The 25,954-nt window shown below is 36.3% G+C and overlaps 3 protein-coding genes across 5 annotated transcripts in view; 2 read left to right on the top strand and 1 right to left on the bottom strand.

Moving 5' to 3' along the window:
- Positions 1 to 1,214: 1,214 nt before the first annotated feature.
- On the bottom strand, positions 1,215 to 9,547 carry nt5m (5',3'-nucleotidase, mitochondrial). Of its 3 annotated transcripts, none has more exons than XR_003676303.1 (6): positions 8,863 to 9,547; positions 6,756 to 6,856; positions 4,675 to 4,735; positions 4,477 to 4,591; positions 3,482 to 3,571; positions 1,798 to 1,934 (listed from the first exon to the last, which is right to left on the bottom strand). XR_003676303.1 is itself a non-coding variant. In XM_028477191.1 (6 exons), exons 1-5 carry the CDS (start codon positions 9,124 to 9,126, stop codon positions 3,537 to 3,539), a joined length of 576 nt encoding a protein of 191 aa, XP_028332992.1. In that variant the 5' UTR covers positions 9,127 to 9,547; the 3' UTR covers positions 1,802 to 1,934; positions 3,499 to 3,536. The 3 variants fall into 3 exon arrangements, 2 of the variants coding, with proteins under 2 accessions (XP_028332990.1, XP_028332992.1); XM_028477191.1 differs by having other exon boundaries at positions 1,802 to 1,934; positions 3,499 to 3,571; XM_028477189.1 differs by lacking the exon at positions 3,482 to 3,571 and having other exon boundaries at positions 1,215 to 1,934; positions 8,863 to 9,546.
- A 1,009-nt stretch (positions 9,548 to 10,556) lies between these two features.
- On the top strand, positions 10,557 to 19,296 carry cops3 (COP9 signalosome subunit 3). The gene is made up of 12 exons (XM_028475968.1): positions 10,557 to 10,611; positions 11,798 to 11,927; positions 12,985 to 13,097; positions 13,379 to 13,428; positions 14,357 to 14,449; positions 14,704 to 14,883; positions 14,956 to 15,096; positions 16,349 to 16,522; positions 17,998 to 18,084; positions 18,206 to 18,319; positions 18,440 to 18,520; positions 19,218 to 19,296. Exons 1-12 carry the CDS (start codon positions 10,557 to 10,559, stop codon positions 19,269 to 19,271), a joined length of 1,272 nt encoding a protein of 423 aa, XP_028331769.1. The 3' UTR covers positions 19,272 to 19,296.
- A 3,169-nt stretch (positions 19,297 to 22,465) lies between these two features.
- The window catches only part of usp22 (ubiquitin specific peptidase 22), a 28,555-nt gene continuing 25,066 nt past the window's right edge, over positions 22,466 to 25,954 (top strand). The window contains exon 1 of the mRNA XM_028476815.1: positions 22,466 to 22,936. Within this exon, the coding sequence (XP_028332616.1) occupies positions 22,817 to 22,936 (120 nt within the window). The 5' untranslated portion in view covers positions 22,466 to 22,816. The remainder of the gene's footprint in view (positions 22,937 to 25,954) is intronic.

Genomic DNA, 25,954 nt, shown 5'->3' on the forward strand with positions numbered 1-25,954 from the left:
CAGCTTTGAAATGACAAAAAAAAAAAAAAAAAATTTAAATGAATGCATATGATTGGTTGGTGGTAATCAGTCAGCACTGGGTTGATTTAACCCTATTGCTTGATGTTGCCTAAATAGGCATAAAATACACAAATTAAATATAAATAAATGCATCAGATTTTAAATTAAATTTCAAAAAAAGATATCTTTTTTTCTTCTATATTTCACTTTCATATTATATGGTTTCACCTTTTATTTCGGTTTGTGTGATTTCGTTGTCATATTTTGTTGTTTTGAATACCTTTCTCTCATTTTATGTATTTTGTTAAAATGTATTTTTGTTGTCATTTTGCATGTTTTACTCTCATGTTGTGTAATTATTTTGTCATTTTGTGTGTTTTTGGAGTCATTTATTTGTGTGTTTTTAAATGTGAAATGTAAAACACATTCCCACATTTCAATGTGTTTAAAACTGAAAAAGTAATCATAAAAAATATGCTAAATTGTAAATGTTTTGTCAAAATACACACTTATGTAATAACTTTTTTTTCTCGTTTTTTTTGTGATTTTGCTGTCATATTTTGTTGTTTTCAATATCTTTCTCTCATTTTATGTATTTTGTGGTTTTGGGATCGTTTTTGTTGTTTTTCTGTATTCGTGTTGTCATTTTGCATATTTGACTGATTTTGTGCAATTCTTTTGTCATTTTGTGTGTTTTGTGTATTTTTCTGTCTATTTGTGTGTGTTTTGAAATGTGAAATGTAAAAACACATTCTACATTTCAATGTGTTTAAAACTGAATGAAATTAATTTAAAAAATGTTGCTAAATGGTAAATGTTATTTGGCAAAATACACACTTATGTAATAACTTTCATCTCATTTTTTGTGATATTGTTGTCGAATATTTTGTTGTTTTGATTATCTTTCCCTCATTTTATGTATTTTGTTGTTGTTTTGCATGTTTTACTCTCATTTTATGTAATTCTTTTGTCTTTTTGTGTGTTTTTGGAGTCATTTTGTTCATTTCTGGATTCATTTTGTGTGTTTTTGCTGTCGTTTTGAGTGTTTTTCTGTCTATTTGTGTGTTTGTAAAACACATTCTACATTTCAATGTGTTTAAAACTGAACAAAAGTAATAATTTTAATTTGCTAAATGGTAAATGGGCAAAATACACGTTTTTTTTTTGTGATTTTGTTGTTTTGAATATCTTTCTCTCATTTGATGCATTTTGTTGTCATTTTGCATGTTTTACTCTCATTTTGTGTGTTTCTGGAGTCATTTTGTCTTTGAAATGTGAAATGTAAAACACATTTTACATTCCAATGTGTTTAAAAGTGAAAAAAAAGACACTAAAGAATAAATACTATTTGGCAAAATGCACACTTGAAATGTGTGTAAATGCCTTTTCTTTCAGAGTGAAATGTAACGACCATGTTTCTTTGATGAAAAAGAGCACCAATGTAGCTGAAAACAGTGTAGTCCTGTGGAGTAAAGATAAACCTATAACTACAGTATCTGTAGACCTAGCTCACTTGGCTGTGTTTATATTGTTCATGCTCGATCCAGAAAAGCTATGGTGATGACCAAAGAAGAATCTTGGCGTTTTTGAACCATTCTAGAACCTGATGTTTGCAAATATGAGGTGAAAAACATCTAAAAGGAAGGTGTCCACACTGATCACACTGATTTGCCTTAAAGGAATTACCACAAGGACGTGGAAAGTGATTGAAACCCCAACACTCAGTCACAGGGCGCCCCCTTGTGGCCAAACACTGGAGGATTCCTGGAGTTTGATGAGAGTTTGGCAACTCGTTCACTTCCTTCTGCTGTCCAGTACGCTCCTCCAGTCATCCCACCAGGACTGGAGTCTCCTCTGGGATGGATCAGCGGGGAGATGCTTATTGTGGCAGGCGGTGAACAGAATGTGTTCCCATGTTGGCTTGGGTTCCACACCTAATTAGGACCACACAGATACACTGATGATGTACAGCAAAGCAACATGGGAAAGTTTGCTTTAAAATGCACAAAACAAACCTCGAAAAGTTGATGAATACAATCACACAATTCATTGTAATCGTGTAATAGATAGTTAATTACAATGATGGCGGAATTATAAATTCAACTGTAATTGGAAAAAATCTGTTGCTGCTATAAACATAATTAAAATGTAAATGAGTTCAGATATTTAACTTTGTAAGTGCAATGCTATGGAAAATTCTATGGAATTTTTATTGGAATTTTACAAAAACTGTTCATTACAAATTAATTAAATGCAAAAGAAAAACAGGTGAACCATGTTACACACATACATAGTTAATAATTATTAAAATACGTTCCATAGCAATTTTTCCCACGACCTGTCACTTCTCGTCAGGATCATTTTACCATTTATTTAATAATTGAAATTGAGGGGTACACTGAAAAAAGGCTTAGACGCAAACACCAAAAAAATTAATACCAATATTTTCATTGATTAGGAAGCCTAATAAGGTAACCAAGAGATGAAAAACAAACTAAATGATAGAAACTATTTTTTTTGTGTATTTTACAACATGGGTCAAAACTGAGCCGTTATCATAAGAGATGCTAACAAGAAGCTAACACAAGAGGAAGGCTACGTTTTATGGGCTTATTCAGTAATTGTGATTATTTGTAATTACATTTTACTAATAGAGAAAGTAATTTCAGGGGGGAAAATATTAACTGTGATTTTAATTGTAATTGGAAAAAATGCCAGTCACCGTAAACATTACTGAGTTGTAATTAAACATGTATAATTGAAGACGTAATTGTAATGTAATTAAAAAATGTAATTGACCCCAACTCTGTCTCAGATGGATTCATGACAAGTGTAGACAAGTATTATTATATAATACAGATCTACCTCTATAGACATAAAGAAATATCGTTTTACTTTACTTGAGTATTTATTAGGGCTGCACGATTATTGCCAAAATGATAATCATGATTATTTTTGATCAATACTGTCATCACGAAAATAAGTTATTTATCAAAAATAAATAAATAAATAATTTTTTAAATTATATATATATATATATTTACTCTTTGTTAAATTATAGTTTTTTTGTTTATTTTTTTAATTTTGATACATACAAAACAGTTTTTATGACACTACTTTTCAACAAACAATATGTGTACAGTTTACAGTGGAAAATGAAGCTTTAAATAAGAATAATAATTTAAAAAAAATTACCAAAAAATGTAACCAAAGGTTAACTGAACTAAAATATTACAGAGTGCAGAAACCATATTATAAGTGTAAGTAATGCCAACGATCAGGTTTATTTTAACATGGCAACCAAAATTGTGATCATGATTAAAATTCGATTAATTGTGCATCCCTAGTATTTAATTACATTTATGTCTAAAATGAAATGGCATTTTATTTATTAGGGGTTTTTTGTTTTGTTTTGAAGGAAAATAAATGATATTCTGTTCTAAAATCCTCCTGTTAACACACAAAGCTCTACATGCTCTACCTGTGTATCTTAAAGACCTGTTAGTGCCCAATCGTCCAGGCAGATCACTCCACTCTCAGTCTGCTGGTCTACTGGAAGTTCCTAACGTGTCTAGAAGTAGAACAGGAGGCAGAGCGTTCAGCTACCAGGCTCCTCGCCTTTGGAACCAGCTCCCAGTCTCAGTGCGGGAGGCTGCTACTCTCTCCACCTTTAAAAGTAAACTCAACACCTACTTATATGCTAAAGCGTATACAGTATAATAGCGTCAACTAGAGCGGACATGGGCTCGTCTATAACGGTCGTATTTACAGACCATTAAGTTGCCGCTAGCTAACCAATCTACGGGAAGAGATTCGTCACCTTTCTAACAAGCGTTACCCTAACCACTAGGAACAAAGCCCAGAACGAGGCAGGCTGACTTGATAATACTGTATCATGTTTTTCTGCAGTCGGTGTCTTCTCCTCCTCCTTCTCTGTTTCAGGTGTCGTGAAGCTGATGATGGCAGCTCCTGATCTGTGGTTCATGACTCCACTAGTCTGAGGCACTCTGATGTTCTCTCTCTATATCCTGGTCTGTTCTCCTCCCCCTGTCCACTAACCCCAACCAGTCACAGCAGATGGCTGCCACCTCTGAACCTGGTTCTAACGGAGATTTCTTCCTGTTAAAAGGGAGTTTTTTTTTCTTCTTCCCACTGTCACTAAATGCTTGTTCATGTGGATTTTGTTGGGTTTTTTTTCCTAATTATTACAATTTTTATATTTTGATAGCGCTATGAGATGACTTTTCTTATCATTTGCGCTCTATAAATAATCTAAACTAGTATGATTTGTGGCTTGACTGAATATAATAAATAAACCTTTGATTTGTTGAAAAAAAAAAAAAAATCACCTACATAATGATACAATGTCCTCAAACATATGACATAATAAAAAAAGTGTATGTACAATTATTAATGTCAGAGTCTTTCACGTTGTTGTACTTTGGAACAAACACAGCACGGAGCGTGTGTCCTTACCGAGAATGTCCGGCTTGTCGTCGATGAGGATGTCACCGCTGATTAATGTCTTGTCTCGGGTCAGGATGACCCGCTCCAGCAAATCGTGACCCAAATGCTTCTCCACCCAGGCGTACTGTGGAAAAAGACTACGATTAGATGAATTAACGTGCATTATCACTCACTGCGGCGAAGCTGGCGAGTGTCGGGGGGACTCACCTTCTCATGGGGACAGTGTTTGTAATGTTTGATTGGACTGGTGCAAATAAACACATCTGTGCTGTGGGGAAAAGGAGGAGACACAAGAAGAGAAAACATGACTTCACTGTGATGAACAGACGCCATTATTGGGACTCTTCAGCGTACATGTGGTCTAAAAGTATAACCAGCACAATAACACTCGCAACTCATTACAGTGGAGGCTATTTTTAGAGCTTCTTCCACTGTTGAGAGAATATTATCCTCCATAGCACACAGAAAGAGGCCGGTATCAACACAGTACATGTCTGTGATTGGAAAGCTTTCAACAGCTTTCCAGTCATTTGGTCTGACAGAAGAAAAAACAACTCGTACTGACGCACGAGGAGGAAGGCTCGTGCTCGGGTGTTGTTTCAGGTGCAAGACTGATGTTCAGCACAAACATACAGTAACAGGTCGTGATATTAGCAATAACCGCAAAATAAATATACTTACAAATATAAAGAAATTGTCCATTTTTTTTTGTCAAACTCTTGACATTTTTTGAGTTTTGCAACACAATTGATGATTGACACAAATCCACTCATTACAACAAGAAAGTACAAGGACATGATAGCAGAAAGTTTATAGTCAGAACATGGAGAACAGAGAGCAAACACGACCTGTTCAGACTCATATTTAATGTTGATTCTTAAAACTAGTGCTAATAAATAAATCAATTTTCACTCTTAACATACCGTATTTTCCGGGCTATTGAACGCAGCGCTGTATTGTCAGCATTTTCATAATTTACCAATTTTCTAAAGAAAAATCCAGGTAAAGGCCACGCCGTGACATAGGCCGCACCCTATTGGCTGATGAGTGTGCCCTTCAAACGCCTCGGCCAATCGGAACAGGCAAGTAAAATCGAGTGCAAAAATCGATTCGGCAATATATCGCGATATTACATCGCATGGTTCGCGGATCGATTCAAAATGCATCCATATCAATTTTTTTATTTTTATTTTATTTTATTTTATTTTAGTTTCCACTGCAGGAGACATTGTAACTGCACAAAGAAGTGCGCTGAAAGGCTGAAAGCTGGACATGTTGTGTTTTTTCAATAAAATCTAAAAAGAAAGTACTAACTTTCTGCATTTAATTGATGTTCTAGGCATATACCTCATTTAAGTTGCACTAAAGTCAAAGTTGGTTTAAAAGTCACAGGCAGATTGAATGTTGTTTTTTTTATTTTAAGTTGTTGGCACATGGCATGTTAAAGCCAATGTTTTAAGTGTAAAATATGACAATAAATTTTATTTCATACATAATGTTCTAATGAAGGTGTACACATTTACAGATTAGTTGTTTCTTAAGTCATATATTGAAGAAAAAAATCGCAATAATCGCCTTATACTTTAATAATGCAATCCATCTAACTATTATATATATATATATATATATATATATATATATATATATATATACACTGTATATATATATATTTTTATTTTTTTTTTCCCAAACCTGCTTTGTTTTATCAAACCATTTCTGCAAAAAATGTAATGTTGTTTATTCTGTGAAGTTCCATTTAGAGTTGATGATTTCAGTTACTATTCTTTACTTTCTGCCTCCATTTGGTTCTTTTTTTAATTTTTTAAATGTGTGCAGTAATTTTATATACTGTATATATGAGCATTTTAAGCTCATTGTCAACATTTTTTTAAATGCATAATGCATTTCAATTTTTCTTTGTGTCCCTGATTGGTTGCCGTACCAGCATACAACACTAAGGCTTACAGGATCTCTCTTTGGCATCCGAGTTGTATCACTGTAAACCTATTTATTTTATTTTTAATATTCAGTTTGAAACTTGAAATACTCACACACAGAGTTCAAAGTCAAATTAAAGCATTTTGTTTCTTTCTTTTTCAAAATATCGTATCACATCGATCTCACAAACCCAATAATATCATCACATAGTGTTGCGTTGTGTTGTGAATCCAGTGTATCTATCATCGAACCTCTAATAAACACATCTACTAAAAATATTTTTCTGTGTGATAAAAAGGTTGTTTTTTTTTTTTCATTGCCTGATGAACACAGCATCTTCTGAGACCTACTTCTCCATCTTGGCCATCTCTCGGACCGCCTCCACTCCTCCTGGCAGAGGCTCCAAGTCTATGAAGAAGTCTTTAGACTCCCATATACTGATGGCTTTCTCCTGCCAGAAAGAAACACAAGCACGTGCACAGATCTCATCGCTGACAGAACAGAATGGTCGCTAGGGTGACAGTAAAAAGCACGTACGCCCACACCGAGGATTGTTTCAGGATCACTGTCATTACACAAGTTCATTTTAATAACGATTGGTGTCTTCAATAGACAGATTTACATCAGCATGATACATTTTGTGTGTGGATACAGACATGGGATGAGGTTAGAAATACTGCACAAACTGGATGAATGTCCATCCATATCCACTCAAGTTTATTATTATTTGCACCATAGTATATAGTCATCTTAAAGGTGTAAATCCTTGTTTTAATCAGAAATAAAAATGGGTTAAAAGTGACCAAAAATGGTGGAACAGGTGGTGAAATGAGATTTTAAAAACCACAGAAATTGGTTAAAAGTTGCAAATCAGAGTGGCCTAAAGCGAACAGGAAAAGTGGTTTTAAAAAAAAAAGGGTTTAAAGTGTCAATATTGGCTTAAAAGTGGCAGAAATGGAGGGGTAATGTAATTTAAAAAGTAGGAACAATTTGTGTAACATGTCTAGAAAGTGGAACGAATGTGCAGGAAAGGCATTGAAATGTGATTGAAAAGTGGCCGAAATGGGAATAATTTACCAAAAATGCATTAAAAGGAGAAAAAATAAGGCAAGAAAAAGTGATGAAAATTGGTTGAAATATGACAAGTTTGGTGTAGTTGCAGAAAAAAAGGTAAAAACAAGCAAAAATGGGCTCAAATTGTTCAAAGAATATTCCTAGTTTCTTAAAGGCATCTGGCGACCTCTTCCCAGTGTCTCACGACCCCAAATGAGGTCCTGACCCCAAGGTTGAGAACCCCTGCGATAGAGGATAGTAAATAATTCTACACTGAGTAGGGATTGTAGATAGACTGCTACTTACGCAGTGCCTTAATGTAATACAATACAGCACTAATGTTGACAAATATAAATTATTAAAGCTCTGTTTCTGTCTGCCACTTAATGGTTAAGTATTGTGCTATATGATGAAAATCAACATACAAAAGTTACATATTCGGGGTGCCCCAATCCAATATTGATATCTGATATTAGTCCGATATCAGTCAGAAAACGAATATCGGATTTTATCGGACTGCATCTAAAATCTATATTTTTTTTTTGATTTTTTTTTTCAATATCTTCTATTTTATTTATTTATTTATTTATTTTTTATTCAATCATATAATATTCTTATTATAAAAGGTTAATTACACGTAATCCATTGGTTTATAATAAATAGGTCTGTTTTTTTTTTTGTTTTTTTTTTTAAATAATCCTTAATAAGCCTTTTCTAACATTCCACACTAAAATAAGTAATAAAAGTATGTATGACTCGTGCCGATATCATATCGTGCCAATATCTGTATCGGCCAATACGCAAGGCTGCAATATCTGTAATGTATCGGAAGTGGAAAAAGTTGTATTGGGACATCCCTATTACTTATATGCCTAATATGGTAATGGCTGGCTAGGTGTTTGTTGTTAATGTTGCTCATTGTTAATGACAATTGATATGAAGGAACTTCTCAGATGAAATGTGAGAAAATTTGCTTCATTAGATTTAAGTGGAATATGCTAAAAATAAATGATAAAGAAAAAACCATAGCCCCCTTTAAATCAGTATTCTACCATATCACTGAATAATCCCCTTTAAAAGCCCTTATGTATGTATTATTCATTTTACATTTTTATTTATTTGTCTCTTTATTATGTTCCTCTGTGTAGAGATTGAGCTTGTTATCTGTGTATATACTGTACACTTTTGTTAAAAAAAAAAAAAAAAAAAAAAAAAAAAGAAAATAAAATAAATAGTGGAGTATTTCTGGTCACGTGACCCCACGCAATATCACGTATTAAATGTAGGCGTGGCTTGTGTTTAAACCGTTTTCCCTGCTTGTTTAGTATCAACATAATTCATATTTAGAAAAGTTTAATGAAAAGAGTTTAAATGTCTTTTTTTTTTTTTTTTTTTAACACTTACACAGAGGTCGCTCCGCAGTCGTCCGTATTGCGCCGACACCCAAAACCCTCTCCTGTCCTCCAGCTCCACGAAGGGCTCCCGGGGGTACCTGGCCTTATACTTCTTCAAAAAACCGCCTTCAAAGTCCGCAAGAACCCCATCCATATCAACCAGAACCCGTAATTTCTTACCCGAAGAGGAGGACGTCAACATGTTGGCGTAAAAAATCCTGAACGTCGCACAGGGGGAAGTTCTGAATTTTCCCAGCTGCCCTAAACTAAACATCGTTAGGTCTGATATTTACCAAAAACAGCAACACCGAGTGAAAAAAACGTGTTAAGTTCTCACATGAACCAAAAGCTTTAAACGTTGAACACTCGGTGTTTATATATTATTTTTTGTAATATGGAGTATGGAATCACAACATCGTTGTTTTCTTTACAGTAGTGTAGCTAGCAGCCGATGGCTAGCTAGGAGGCTAGGCTAGCAACACAGCGAACAGGTCAATAGTGACATGATTTCGTCCAGCCATAAAATAACTAAAGATGCCGGCATTATTTCCCGGCGATTATTTGTCTGAGTGCCGAATTTTAACATGAATTGTTGAGAAATCCTCAACCAAAGAAATCTGTGTTTACAGCTGAAAGAACAAGCTGTAACTCTATCCTTTACGAAGATATGACGTTGTGGGAGATGGCTCACCCTTTACTTGTTTTCAAGACCGAAATATTTTCATTTTCACTGTGTTTTTTCATGTGGACATGTGAAAGTATTTCTTTTTTTTTTTTTTTGGTCTAAATTATTATTTTTTTTCGTCTTATTTTTTTCCCCCTTGATATTTATTTTTTTATTTTTGTTTTTTTATTTTTTTTCCAGTCCGGTTTTTTTTTTTTTTTTTTTTTTTCCTTCTTCTTTCTTTCTTTCTTTTGGGACACTTGCTAGGTCTTCCCACACAAAATTTTCCGAACAAAAATCCGAAAATTCGGTGCTTGTCTTTTCTCCACTTGTGTTTTGTCCCAAAAGAAAGAAAAAAAAACAGGACTGGAAAAAAAATAAAAACAAAAATGAATAAATAAATATCATTTATACATAAACAATGTACATACAGTAATGTTATATACTACCCATATTATATACCAGCTACCTATATACATATGAACACAATACAAATGTTGATTAATTAATTGTGTAATACCATTAAAGAATGCAAAAGATAAATTGCATTACAAAATCGGTATTATTTATAAAAAAAAAAGAAAAAAAAAAATCTGCAGAAATTAAGGTGTACGTTCCCACACTGGGGAAAATTGCCGGCTAAAAAAAATGTAAAAATGTATTTTGAGTAGCGGACCAACTAAAGAACTGTTTTACGAATGACTGATTTAAAAGCCGGCGTTTGTAAATGTACACAACTCAAGCTTCTTGCTTTGTTAATGTTACCTATTATTTTAAATATTAAATTGTATCAATAACAATTATTAAATAAATAAATACATTAAAAAATAAATAAATAAAAAAAATAAAAAAATAAATAAAAACCTGGTTGGAAGGTGTGGCCAACCGGCGAGTATTTGCACGTCATGGCCTACGTCATTGATATGAGCCTCGATGCGCTCATCACATATCACCGCTTGGGATTATTCAACACACGCTTCAAAAATCCTCGATAAGGGACGTCACATCATTAATTACCTCCACTTTCAATACGGAAAATAATGGCTTCAGCCTTGGAGCAGTTCGTGAACAACGTGCGGCAGCTCTCCGCTCAAGGTACGGGGCGCGAAACTCACTGGAGCGGGAGAAGTGTTAGCATGTTGGCTAAGCTGTGCTATCCAATGCCTAACTGGTAGCTATGCAGTCAAACTGGTTAAGGACCACCTTTTTTTAAACGTTATCATGTAAACACATTGCTAAAAACACATGTTTTCTTGAGCTTTATGAGTTTTATTTATCACTGGGAGACAGTTTGGTTCGCGTCGAGGCCAATATTTAACCTTAAGTGAACTAAACTTGAAAAATTGAAATTCATTGAGTATGGTTCGAAAGCACTGGTTAGTTAAACTTGTATAATCAATGTGGTAAGGCCTACAAACTACGATAATATCACAACATTTACCGTTTGTTAACTTACAGGCTTTTTGTCTTTAATTAGTTTATTTTAAATTTGACATATTACATCATCAATATTATGTGTATTATAAGCAGAGGTGTGAAGAGTACTGGTATATCCTACTCAAATAGAAGTACTATTACTAGAATATAATTGTTCTTAAGGACAAATACACGGAAAATACGCAAGGACAAGTAAAAAGTAGATCTTTTACATAGTACTCAAAGCATCTCATGTACAAACTTAAAATAGAAGAAACCAAATCTTGCACCATTGGATCTTAATTCATGTGTAAAATAAAAGGTTTGTTAAAAAGTACAATTTTTTATTTTTTTTTTGTATAAAATAACTCCAATGAATTAAATTCAAAATTAAAAAAAAAAAAAAACTTGAACTCTGAAACCAATAAAATAAGATATAACCTCCATTCAATGCTATTTTGACTCCGTGCATTGCCTTTAACCTGATTGGTCGGCTATGATGTGATGCATTTGATTGTTGTCTGGTCATTTAATTTATTTTGTAATTTCACAGTGTCTGTCGATCATGTTAAAGCAAAAAACAATGATTTATCTGTAGCGGTTGGGTGTAGAAATGTAACAAATTGCTTCTTTTACAACGCACTTAAGTATAAGTAAAATTACTGATTCAGAAATATACCTAAAGTACAAGTATCCATATAAAACCTATCCATGTACAGTAATGTAAGTAAAGAGATTTCCTATTGTCAGTTCAGCAGTCTTTGTCACCAGCCTAGTAGTGAATAGTGAGAAATGATGTTTGTCTATTTTTACCTCATATTTGAACTTAAATGTTGATTAATCTCTTGCCTTTCTCCCCCATCAGGCCAGATGACTCAGCTGTGTGAGTTGATCAACAAAAGTGGGGAGCTGCTGGCCAAAAACCTCTCTCACCTGGACACAGTGCTGGGGGCCCTGGACATCCAGGAGCACTCCTTAGGCGTGCTGGCAGTGCTGTGAGTTCATGCTGGAACCTAAACACTGTTTATTCATATTATTTATTCCCAATCCAGCTGAGGGATCACGATCACATCAGTCCTGTGCTGTATTGTGAAAAAATACATGTATACACATAGTTAATGAGTCTCTTAGGATGTAATAACTCTCAAAGCTTTACATTGACTTTTAAATGTTGGACAAACATGGGCAACTGGTGACCCGGGGTCCACATGTGGCTCCCTCCAAATAAATAAAAATCACACAGGACAGGATGACTTCACAAATCAACAACAATACACTAAATAGTACATGATTCTCAAGTCAAACGGACAACAACTCACAAAACAAGTAAATTATTTCAAACAAATGACATTATATCACAACAAAAAACACTCAAAAATGACAACAATATTACAAAACAGACACAACCCCTTTTGTTCTTTTTTGTTTTAATGCTCAAATTGGTTATTATACTTTGGGCATGTGTATGAAGCCCATATAACACTTTATCATGTTTAAAGCACAGAAAAATCCCATTTAGCGTAACATAGGCCCTTTGATGTGCTCAGGCTGAATAAACAAAACAAGTACGTGCACACAAAAACACACACTCACAGCAGGCATTGCCCCCGCCTTCAGTTCCGGTAGACTGGGAAAGAATTCTTGTGCCACTTCGCTCCAACCAGAGACATTTTCGCTGTTAGCTAATAGGTTTTCATGTTTGTGCTCTAATATGAGTGAAATAAAATCGTGTCACGTAGAGCAAACAACTCTTCAGTATAAATGAGATGATAGAACAATGCAATGGGAGCATTTACAGAAAGTTTCGACATGACAATGACGTCATTGATCGGATCGGCGAATGAAAACATTACAGCCGATCACATTAATCATTAATTACATAAAATGCAAAATATCGACCAATCCTTTATAACCGATCAGGTCGATGTAAACTTAAAGCCTACATTTCAGGTCTCTAATGAACTTAATCCATGTGTTGTTAGAAATACAAGTTTGTCCTAACTGTTTTTATACAGTTATTAACAGTCTGATTATTGATCTCCTCTGCTCCAGATTTGTCAAGTTCTCCATGCCAAACATCCCTGACTTTGAGACGCTCTTCTCCCAAGTTCAGCTCTTCATCAGCACCTGCAATGGGGAGCACATTAGATATGCAACAGACACTTGTAAGTCCCCAACATCTGCTACATCCCCCACAGTTCAGTTATAGGTTGTAGAAGCTGTTCCAATTTGATGTTTTATGATTTAACACCAACAGATGGATTTAAATGGGAATGCTCTAGTAGTTTTTAGATATTATTGTTTAATGCCTATTGGCATCATTAATACAACTCAAATCCTGCATCTTTCACTCATTTTATTCCAGTATTTTTGATCATTTACCTAAAACATTTAAGCACTTTTATGGGTTTCTATTTTTGCGTTACGCCAGTGTCTTCTCTTACAGTTGCTGGTCTTTGTCACCAGTTGACAAACGCACTTGTCGAGCGGAAACAGGTAAGACACTCCTGTCCTGCCTCTATGTTTATGTTTAGTTCAGCAGTCAGTGAGGATCCACAGATGGAGTCTCAGCACTGTGGCTGGTTGATTAAATAGTTGGAGTTCAATTGGGTTTAGAAGAAGTTATTTTTTTAATAAATGCATTATTTTGTTCTTTTTGTGTTTGTTTTTTTTTTTTGTAAGGGCCAAAGACTAAACAAGGAAAAGTGCTTTCTTGGGTGAAGAGTAGGGATGTAAAGATCTGTCCTAAATCAGCTAAAAATCGATCTTTAACAATTGAGGGTGCTGTGACTGTTGCTGCGCACTCACCTTAAGAAAAATGTGTAATTTCCAAGCAAGGAACATAAGCTGCACTTAAAAAATAAATAAATAAATAAATCATCTATATTTTTTTGCTGTATTTTTGATTTGAAAACATTTGTTATGTTTTTACTTGACATGTTTTTAAAAATATATATTTTTGTTGAATTTTGCATGGTTATAAATGTGGAAATTAGGGCTGGGCGGTATGACCAAAAATGTACAGTATATATTTTTCAAAATTCCAACGGTTTCACGGTATTTGACGTTTTTTCATGTATAATCAGGTTAGCTTAGCTTTAGCATTTGAGCATTTCAGGAATCGTCGGTTGAGTTCATTTTGCTAAATTTTACTCCTGCAGATTTTTAAAAAATGTACTTAAGCTTTTTCAAGTGGTTTTTAAACCTTTGTTACCCTATCAAGAGTTTAGCATACTATGTTTTAATATTTTTGATTTCTGACACAATTCTGGTTACATCGAGCATCCAGTGCTTCCCTGTGTTACTGAGCTTTTCCTGTCTCTAAATACTGCATGGATTTTTCTCTGCTTAAACAGTTCAGTCTTTGTTTGTGGGTCAGAAAGCAGCAGCTGAGTTTACGTGTAATGTTCTCCCTGTTCCACAGCCATTGAGGGGTGTCGTCATCTTAAAACAGGCAATAGACAAAATGCAGATGAACACAAACCAACTTACCTCAGTTCATGCAGACCTGTGTCAGGTGAGTTAGCAGCACCTCTACAGCATTAGCATAACCACACTCGTGACACATGTTACACTGCTATCTACTGTAATCGATTATTTAAGGTTGTAAGACTGCAACCATTGAGAGTTGAGATATGCTACACATTCATTTTGCTTGTGCGTGTGCGTGTGCGTGTGCGTGTGTGTGCGTGTGCGTGTGCGTGTGTGCGTGTGTGCGTGTGTGCGTGTGTGTGTGTGTGTGTGTGTGTGTGTGTGTGTGTGTGTGTGTAGTTGTGCTTGTTAGCGAAGTGCTTCAAGCCCGCCCTGCCCTTCTTGGAGCTGGACATGATGGACATCTGTAAGGAGAACGGAGCCTACGACGCAAAGCACTTTTTATGTTACTACTACTATGGTGGCATGATCTACACGGGCCTGAAAAACTTTGAAAGAGCACTGTATTTTTATGAACAGGTAGTTATTCTACATCATATGATTGTTCAGATTGAAATGATGACGTTCACTGATTAATGTTGTCGTTGACAGGCAATAACCACTCCAGCCATGGCAGTGAGCCACATCATGTTGGAAGCCTATAAGAAATACATCCTGGTTTCACTCATTCTCCACGGCAAAGTTCAGCCGTTGCCCAAATACACCTCACAGATCGTAGGCAGGTTCATCAAGGTAAGGGAAGGATCATAGTTTAAAACTCTCAAAATGTGATTGAAGCTTCTGACATAAATATATACATATAAATATACGTATAAATTACACTTTTTTAAAATTACAAAAAAAGCCACTATACTGTTGTCCCCATAAGGATGATCACACCTAAGGGTGTAAGAACACATTGATTCAGTGATGTATTGTGATATTTTACCACACGATTATTGTATTGAAATCACACAAAAATTTTAATCATGTTTTTTTTCACGAAAAAACAATTTCATTGCACGAGCATTATCATATACATAGCACTTAAATGCCTAGTCACTAGGTCTCAGTGAACCACATCAGGTTAAACTACCTCACTACTCAGTGCATTATAGCTGATAGTTGATTGTACTTTATTTTCATAAAACATTAGGGCCCTATAAAATCTGTTTTATTTTTTTCCAAATTCAGCTTTATTTTTTCCCAAATTCCATTTTTCACTTTAATTTTTTTAAATTCCGTTTTTTAGAAATATTTTTCTTTTTTAAAGAAAATATTAGTTTTTAACTCGTGAGGAAACAAATAAATACTAGTAAATAAAAAAACCACATAATTAAACAAAAATGTATGTCAAAAGTTGTAGTGACATGGATTATCTGACTGCTCCTTTTTAATTATTTATATGTCATATAAAGATGTATGAGAACTGCATTAATGTCACCCAGTTTCCTCTCAAGGATCAATGGTTTACTGAATCTCAATCAACTTAGGACAATTTAACCTAATTTAAACTATCCTATCTTCTGTAGCTCTGATGAGATGTTGTTTGAATGTAACGTTCTAATAACGTTGCTCCAACGTACTTTTATTTTGTAAACCAGAAGTTCCCACTGAAACGGTTGTACTTGAGGTAGCTTGCTGACTGTGAATGTGTAGCTACAAATTTTTTTTAGAACTTAACAGAATCAGAACCTGTTGGAGAAGAACAAATAAAAAGGAATTTGACATTTTGATAAACATACCACTTGTTTTTGATATTGGTATTTGAATTACAATAAATTGTATTTCATACCATTTTGTGATTGTAAAGGGGAAATTTGTAAATATTGATGTTGCTATATATCGTATTGTTTAGTAGCGGGATATATTGTATAGTGACATGTGTATCGTATCGTCAGAATCATCACAATGCACACCCCTAATCACAACTATTCTTTGCAGTCCATTCTTTCACCGCTTTCCATGATTCTACCTTAATTTCTCTCCTTTTTCTCCCCCAAAGCCTCTGAGCAACGCATACCACGAGTTAGCCCAGGTTTATGCCACCAACAACCCAGCGGAGCTGCGTAACCTGGTCAACAAACACAGTGAGACGTTCACACGAGACAACAACACAGGCCTGGTCAAACAGTGCCTCTCCTCCCTCTATAAGAAGAACATCCAGAGGCTAACGAAGGTGAGACTGATGAGGAAACACATTCTTTATCGCTGAATCATTGTGACTAATAATGATGATTCCCAGGCTTACTCCATGTCGAGGCATGTCGTCATGTGATCTGTTTTTAGGTAATTGGTAGAAAAGGAGATGGAACTTATTGTTTCACAGCTATAGTTTGGTCCATTGCTGTTAATGCTGGTGCTTTAATGTTATCATGATGTTGTAGAAAGGTCATTCCATGTCATTTCAACACATTTTCAGGACATCTCACTCAAAATAAATGATTATAAGACACAGAGCCAAGCTACAATGACCTCATGTAAAGGACACCAACATTGGCGAGTGGTGAAATAAACACAAAGTTGGGGTCCAAAATAAAAATGGTCTCATGAAGAGAAATAGTTTTTTATCCCAAGAAAGAGTTATCTTCAGGGTTGGAGTCAATTCTGTTTTTCAGTTACAATTATGTTTTCAATTACTAAAGTTCAATTAAAATGTATCTCAATTACCGAGGCTGAAATAAATAACCTAAATAAAACTTAACCTTCCTTTTTAGTTAGCTTTCTGTTAGCATGTCTTATGATAGCGGGTCCTAAATCAGCTGTAAAATACACAAAAAACAAATATCTATCATCTAATTTATTTCCTATCTATTGATTATCTTGTTAGGCTTCCTTTAGTATTTTTGGTGTGGACATCTATCAGTATTCCCCTCAATTGAATTAGTTTTTAATGGTGAAATGTGGGAAAGCTTGATATGAAACATATTTGTATCATTGTTAATGTAGAAGTGTAACATGGTTCCCCAGTTTTGCGTTAAATTATAATTGACAATTGTTACACATTCACACACACACACACACACACACCCCCACATAAAGAGAGAGAGAGCGCTAAAACATTCGGGATAAAGTAAAAATCAGCCAGTTTATGATAGAAATAAACAGCATAAAGTTGACAAATAATCACGTTACATTTGTTCAGACGCCACTGTTGACTTCAATCTACAGCTCTGTTTAAAATCGTAAACTCACTTATATTAAAGGATATTATAAAAAAATTAGCACTCAAACTATATTCAAAAAGTAACACTCAAGTCGGCCAATCATTTATTCATTTTTTTGTTAAAGGCCCCATGTCATGCTATTTTTAAACCATCTCCATTTGTTCTAAGAACCCCAAAAACATAGTATTTGAGGTTTATTTTCCCAAACTTGTTTGTTTTTCAGAGTTTTAGCCTCTGAAAAGTCACTTTCTGAGCAACTCTATACAAACAGGCTGATTTGCGGCCTACTTATGCATATTCATGAGTGGGCGTGTCTATAGACGGGACACTGACTTCCTCCTCCCCGCACGGTGACATAGAGCCAGACGACGGCCTGCCCTCCTCCCACCCACTCCATAGCCGAGCTCATGTTGCTTTATAAACATGAGACAGAGCTGAGGAACACATCAGTAAAATATCAGTTTTTGTTTTGAACACTTTTCTGCAGACGTTCCTGACGCTGTCTTTACAAGACATGGCGAGTCGAGTGCAGCTCTCTGGCCCCCAGGAGGCGGAGAAATACGTCTTACACATGGTGAGTGAGAGAATTTCTTGGCGTTTGTAGCTTTAAATTCTTATATTCACTTGTGATATTTTCAACGTCAGATCTATTGGTTATAAATGAGTGTGTTTGACAGTTTTCTAATCCTTCTCAGATTGAAGACGGGGAGATATATGCTAGCATTAACCAAAAGGATGGAATGGTCTGTTTCCACGACAACCCCGAAAAGTACAACAACCCGGCAATGCTGCACAAAATTGACCAAGAGGTGACCAAGCCCAGTTCTAATGCCAAGTGTTTGTGCTGTTATAATCTCTGTTGCTTTGACCAGTTTGATATTAATAATATCTGCAGAGTTGTGATCACATCCTTTGTTTTCCACCATCAGATGTTGAAATGTATAGAGCTGGACGAGAAACTAAAGTCAATGGATCAGGAAATCACAGTAAACCCACAGTTTGTTCAGAAGGTGAGGCAGTCTTTATTTTATTATGATCCTCCGTGGACATATTCATCATTTTTTTATTCTATTTAATATCCTGATGTTTACACCACACCAACGAGACAGATCACAGACTGAACTGCAACAAAAACTCAGACTTAATGTTTCATTTCTAATCTCAAATTATGGACAGTCTCGTGGGTTTTCCTATCCGTGGTTATTGACCCATATCAATACAATGTCAGCACAAATGATACATACTTCTATTACCGTTTTTGTAGTGTGGAATATTAAAAAAAAAAAAAAAAAAAGAAAGCCTTTTATCAAGTGATATTAGTCAGAGAACAATAGGATGAGATGGCTCTGATGGCCGCATATTGGTGTGGGGATGGCGTTGCCTGGCTGGGGGTGCTTGGGTTCGCCTGCTTATCGGTCCATGGCTGGCGGGGTGGCCCTGCTTGGGCGATTGATGGCGTCCTTTCTCGCCTTCCTGTGGAGGGCAAACCAAAAGAAAAAAATTAAATAAAAATAGAAAATATGCACAATTCTTAGTGAGAACCCTTTTTATCCAGCTACTTCACAGCTAATTTGCGAGATACAGCATTTACGGTAGTTCACATCACATGACATTATCATGGGGTTATTTATCTGTCTCAATGTAAATGTTCCAAATCAACTTTTTTGCATAACTACACTAATGTCATGTTTTGTGTTTCTCCATCAGAGTATGGGATCACAGGAGGATGATGTTGGTAGCAAAACATCAAGTTATTCCTGAGGAGGCCTTGGAATGGGGGAAAATACCCCACCCCCCCCCCTTCACCACAATACTTCAACATGTTCTTCCGAGGATGAGTTGGATTTTTGGTTTTTCAAAAGAGGAAAAAACATTCTATTCAAAAAAAAAAAAGGACATTGTTCAAAGGAAATTGTAATTGTTTGGAATGACAATAAAATTGGTTCTCCCAACTTCACAGTGTTGTAAGGATAGCAAACAATCCTTAAAAAAAAAAAAAAAAGTATACGATTTTGTCAGTGTTTTATTTATCAATGTTCAGGGTGGAGCACCACACAGCTACAATGTCAGAATCCACAACAATAAAAACTGGACTGGTTTGTTCCAAAAAAAAAAAAAAAAACAGCCTCCCTGCTTGGTTTCTGTTCTGCTGCTGCATGATGATGACTGCTGTGACATTTCAACATTGGATAAGGAAGTAATCTGTTTTTATGACTCACTCACTCACGGCGAATTGACCAGATGGAAATGCCCTCGACATAACTTGGTACAATGGAGATAATTGTCCTCAACCTGTGAACACTTTTATTTGTTGGTTTGAATCCACCAGATGTCGCTTTAGCGCTGTAAAGAAAATGGTTTAATAACAACCCTGAAGTCAACAGATTGAATTGGAAAGTGTCTATTTGTACGGTTGCCGTGCCGACAACCCCTGGTGCTGTTGGTACGGTTACCGAAGTACAAGTATGTAGGGTCTTAGGGTTAGGTTATGACCCAATATCGCAACAATTTTCAGGGTTAGGTTTAGTGTATGGTTTAGTCTTAGTCACGTGACCTAAACTGGCGAAATACGGACGCTGTGTACGGATAGAATGTCAGTATATTGATTCGGCAACCGTACAGATCGCCACTGCCAGAAACTCGATATGGTTCGTATTTTAAGAGCTCAGCTGTTCCTGATTGATGTGCCGAACTAATTTAAGCTGTAGCCAATGAATGTCTTAGAAATTATGTGGTTTGTTGGGATTTCCCACCAATTACATCGCAGGATTTTCCTAGTAAGGCAGGATATGGTTGCTTGAAAGAAGACCGCACTGAGAGTATGTCTTATTTGTTCAGAAGCCTGTTTTTTTATATATGTATATATATATATATGTCTGTGTGTACGAAAATGCATTTTAAACATTTTAGCAAATCAACCGATACTCAATTCTGCAGAGGTGAGCTTAAATACACACATCTTTTTTAGGCAATATATTGTTTTGTTTAAAAATAACTACGTGCACACATTTATATGCTGGAACATTCATTTTGCACATCGAATCTTAATTGGAAATCAATTATTTCTAATCATTCTATATTTACCTTTTATTAATCTGCACGCATATGCTTTGTGTATAATGTGTGAAAAGTCTACACACCCCTGTTAAAATGCAGGGTTTTTGGTGATGTAAAAAAAAATGACACCAAGATAAATAATTTCTGCAAATTGAAACCTTTAAAGGGGAAAACCTAAGTCTAAATGTGCACACCCTTAAATTAACACTTTGTTGCAGCACCTTTGGCTTTTATTACAGCACTCAGTCTTTTTGGGTCAGAGTCTATCATTGTGGCACATGTTGATGAGGCAATATTTGCACACTCATTTTTACAAAACCGCTCCAAATCTGACCGATTGCGAGGGCATCGCCTGTGCACAGCCCTCTTCAGATCACCCCACAGATATTCAATCAGTTTCAGGTCTGGACTCTGGCTGGGCCTTTCCAAAACCTCCATTTTATTGTGGTGAAGCCATTCTTTTTGTTGATTTGACTGTGTGCTTAGGATCATTGTCGTGTTGAAAGATAAAGTTCATCTTCATCTTTCTAACAGAAGCCCGAAGGTTTTCTGCCACCACAGCCTGGTATATGGAACTGTTCATAATTCCTTCCACCTTGACTAAGGCCCCAGTTCCAGCTGATGAAAAACAGCCCCAAAGCATGATGCTGCCACTACCATGCTTTCACTGTAGGTATGGCGTTCTTTTGGTGATGAACAGTGTTGTTTTTGCACCAAATATACCTTTTGGAATTATGGCCAAAAAGTTCAACCTTGGTTTCATCGGACCATAACACATTTTCCATTATGAAAACCCCAAATTGAGTATCTCAGAAAATTAGAATATTGTGGAGAGGTTCGATATGGAAGACACCTGGTGCCCTGCAAAGGCCTTTAAATGGTCTCCAGTCTAGTTCTGTAGGCTACACAATCATGGGGAAGGGAAGGAAAAGATGTGGTACAAAAAACGCAAAGTGGATTTTTGGGAAATTTTACATCATGGTTGAATTGTACAAACGTGTTATTATTTAAAGTTGTTAGTGGCTAGTAAAATAGGAACATGACGATTTTCTGTGGAATGTAATGACAATGAAACAATTGCATACATTAAGAGAAATAAAGTGTTGCAAGTTGAAAGAAAGTGGAAATTTAGCATATTTCAAACTGGCAGCCCTTTGGCCTATTCACTAGCTTTGAAGTAGCTCACAGTTTCAGAAAGGTTGGTGACCCCCGTTATAGACCTTTCCAATGGTGCCTGAACCGTGTCTGTGCACCGTACGGTTCCCAAGATTCCGACTTTTGTGCAGTAGAAACTATTGTGTTATTTTGCAACAGTATTGCGTTATTTTAAAATAGTTATTCTGTTTTATCATGAATTATTGCCAAATAACGCAATAATTAATTTCCTTGTGATGCCCCCTGGCAGGCTCCGTAGTAGACAGTCTGGAACATAATGTTTTTCCAACATTAAACACTCCCAAATTGTTGTGAAGAACATCATGGTATTATTACGTAGAAATCAGGGCCTCTGTTCATACATATAAAGACAAGCATGTGCATCTGGCTAGAGTCAATTCTTTATTCAAAAATAATATAAGCACAATATAAAAGGAACATAATACACCTCATATTCTACCAACGTTTTTAAAGTTAATAACATCCACCAAGCAGATAATATCAAATTGGTATTTTTGTCAAATCTAACTATATTTGAAGTGAACTCATCCTTTAATAACTCGGTAAATAAAGCAATAAAAGTACAAGTGGCGCTGTCTATGATGTAAACGTATGACCGTAGAAGAAGAATACAGCCCTCTCAGTGCGGTCTCCGGCTCTGCAGACACAAACTATTGGCTTAGCATGTGCCAATCAAAAACATTGCTGGCTTCTGGTTGGCTGTCACCGGTGAATAAGGCGGGTCTTGGCGTTGTTGAAATTCCAATGCAAAGCAACTTTAGCTAGCCTGCTAACATGCGATGCAACGAAAATGAAGAAGGAATTTAACAGCAGTCAAGATTGAAAACACGTTTTTAACTGGCTCACATGAAGTGGAATATTTTTTCTATCCATTTCTGAGCGCATTTTAACTATAGTGAGTTAAACATGGCTAGTTAGCCCCGGAACACAGACTGTGGCGACTCAACGAAGCCATCCTTTAATCTGAGCTGCTACCCGGGGGAGCCCCGTCCCGGACTCTGCGTCTGTGGGGAACCCAGATGCTTTGAGTAGCCACTGAGGACAGAGGATATAATCCGGATGCTGTGGCTGCCATGAGTCCTGCGGGCTGCCCTCATGTCAGTAGCTTTAAAGTGGACAACTGGAAGCAGAACCTGAGGGTCATTTATCAGTGCTTTGTGTGGAGCGGTTCGGCTGAGACCAGAAAACGAAAGGTAATGTCGGTGCTTGACACTCAGACATGTCCCACACTATCAACCTGTGTGTGTGATAGAGAGAGAGAGAGAGAGAGAGAGAGCTGGCATTGCGTGTGTGCACAGCTCCCCGCCCATACCAAGGACAACACACACACACACACACACACACGCACGCATATGTGTGACACGTTTTTAAAGCCTCTCCGGGATAAAACATAGACCGGATCATGGTCTTGGGGTTTTTCAGGTTTAACCAGAGTCTGGCAACACGTTTTGTGAACACTGCATGAATCTGCATGTGTTTACACTGCAGTGGTGATGCTTTTACTTCACTATCACATCAGTTCCACACAATGCAGAGCAGGCCAGCTTTAGGGCATGTTAACGGGTAGTCATGTTAGATGGAAAATCCATCACCGCAATCATTTATTCTATACCACCTGTGTCCAACTCAAGGCCTGGGGACCAAACCTGGCCCTTTAGAAGCTCCATTGTGGCCCGCAGGAGAAAGTAAAAAAAGACATAACGATAGAGATTTATTTCCATAATTAACTATGCTCTCCGTACAGTTGCCGTATCGATATATCAACAGTCTATCAGTACGCAGCACCCCTATATGGTCAGTTTAGGTCACGTGATAGGTCAGTCATTGGCCAGTTTAGGTCGTGTGACTAAGACTACATTTTACCCTAAACATAACCCTAACCCTAAAAATTGTCACGATATTGGGTTATAACCTAACTCTAAACCTAATTCTAAACCTAAGATGCTACGTACATGTACTTCGGTAACAGTACAAATAGCACCGGGGGTTGTTCGTACGGTAACCGTACAAATAAACACTTTTATTAAAAAAATGGGCAGTGGCTAGCTGTACGGTTGCCATATCAATATACCAACATTCTATTCGTACGTAGAGCCCCTCATTGGCCAGTTTAGGTCACGTGATAGGTCAGTTTAGGTCGCGTGACTAAGACTAAACTTTACCCTAAACCTAACCCTAAAAATTGTTGCGATATTGGGTTGTAACCTAACTCTAAACCTAATTCTAACCCTAAGACGCTACGTACGTGTACTTTGGTAACCGTACCAATAGCACCGGGGGTTGTCCGTACGGCAACCGTACTAATAGACACTTTCATAAAAAATGGGCAGTGCCTATCCGTACGTTTGCCGTATCAATATACCAACATTCTATCCATACGTAGAGCCCCTCATTGGCCAGTTAAGGTCACGTGATAGGTCAGTCATAGGTCAGTTTAGGGTACGTGACTAAGACTAAACCTAAACCTAAGACGCTACGTACTTGTACTTCGGTAAACGTACCAATAGCATCGGGGGTTGTCGGTACGTTAACCGTACAAATAGACACTTTCTAAAAAAAGACTGCATTCATGTGATATAAGCATTGAAAAGAATTGTGGAGTTTTAATTTAATTTGTGAATTTCAGATAATAATAGTAATAATGCATTGGATTTTATATAGCGCTTTTTCATAGACACTGAAAGGACTTTACATTGATGTGCATTATTCTTTCACTCCACACACAGTGGTGGTAAGCTACTATTGTAGCCATAGCTGCCCTGGTGCAGACTGACAGAGGCGAGGTCCCTCCGACCAACACTCACTCACACACCCACATTCATACGAGGCAATAAGAGTAAAGTCAGTGCCTTGCCCAAATACACAATTACAATGACTTGCTTAGAGTGGGATTCAAACATCCAACCCTTCGGGTATTGGACCATCCACTGAGCCATGTTCGCTCACGTTCTTCCACAAATATCTACCACTAAATTATTTGGTACTTTTACACAATAATACACTTGTGAGCCTAATTTGATGCTCTAAAGGGCCAGATTTGGCCCCTTGGCCTTGAGTTTGACACCTTTGCTCTCGTTCTCCAGCGTAGGGTGCACAAATTGTCACGGGTACGTGGAAAAAATTAAAAAACAGCATGACAACATTGGAAACTAGGGATGTAACGAATCGTAAGGCAGTTAAAAATCGATTCATCGGTATTACGGTTGACACCGATACTGTGAAAACTGAATCGCAGTACTTTTTTTAAACATATATATTTATCCCTTCTCTTGTTCAGCAGTGTATGTGGCGGACAGAATCTGCTACTACTTTCTTTTTGCCAGCCTACTACTCTTAAACATGTTCATAAATGAATCCTTACCCCTTTAGCACCGAAAGAATATCTGTAATATTACCTGAATATCTGTAAAAGTCACGTTTTTCTATTAGCTCTGTCTGCTAGCATAGCATCTCTTCTTCACTGCAAGAATCTGCATGCCAACTGACCACTGGGTTACCAGCACCCTCTGCTGGTCCAAACAAATATTTGACGTAAATCAGTTCAATGACTGTTTTTTTTTAAGTCCAATTGTTAAGGCACAAAATACATTTTCAGTTGCACTTTTAAAAAGAAAAATAACTATTATGCAGTTTTGCATTGTTTACTATAGAACCAGAATTTAAATTAATAGGCTTCTTCTTCATTTGTATTATTCCTTTATTTTATTTCATTCAAGATTTATTTTTAGTTAAATTGCATTGTTTTGAATAGTTTATCAAGGGATTCTTTTGATAATGAAAAATAAAAGGAAAATAGTACAGTATTAATAAAGGAATATTTTTCAGTCATTTGTGTACAGTCCCATTTTTTAAAATAAATCGTGAGAGAATCGTATCGTGAACCCAGTATCGTGAATCGTATCGGGAGTTGAGTGAATTGTTACATCTCTATTGGAAACTAGAATATAAATAGTGCAGTAGTCAGGAGCCTCCATGCATTGCCACAAACTCCACATTGGATCATGTAAGACTGCCCTCTAGTGGTGACAGAAAAACAATCTCATCAAAAAAGCACAAATATGACGTGAGCTATATTGCTTTGTGCTAGCCAAACGCTAGCTTGATGCCATTTGCCACCACTGACTTAAGTGAAAGGGGATTTTCAGTTTTGACAAACATGAACAAGACTTTGCGTAGAGTGCTGTTCATCCTCTCAACCTCACTCTTTCACT

The sequence above is a fragment of the Gouania willdenowi genome, chromosome 19, assembly GCF_900634775.1.
Source record: "Gouania willdenowi chromosome 19, fGouWil2.1, whole genome shotgun sequence".
NCBI lineage: Eukaryota > Metazoa > Chordata > Actinopteri > Blenniiformes > Gobiesocidae > Gouania > Gouania willdenowi.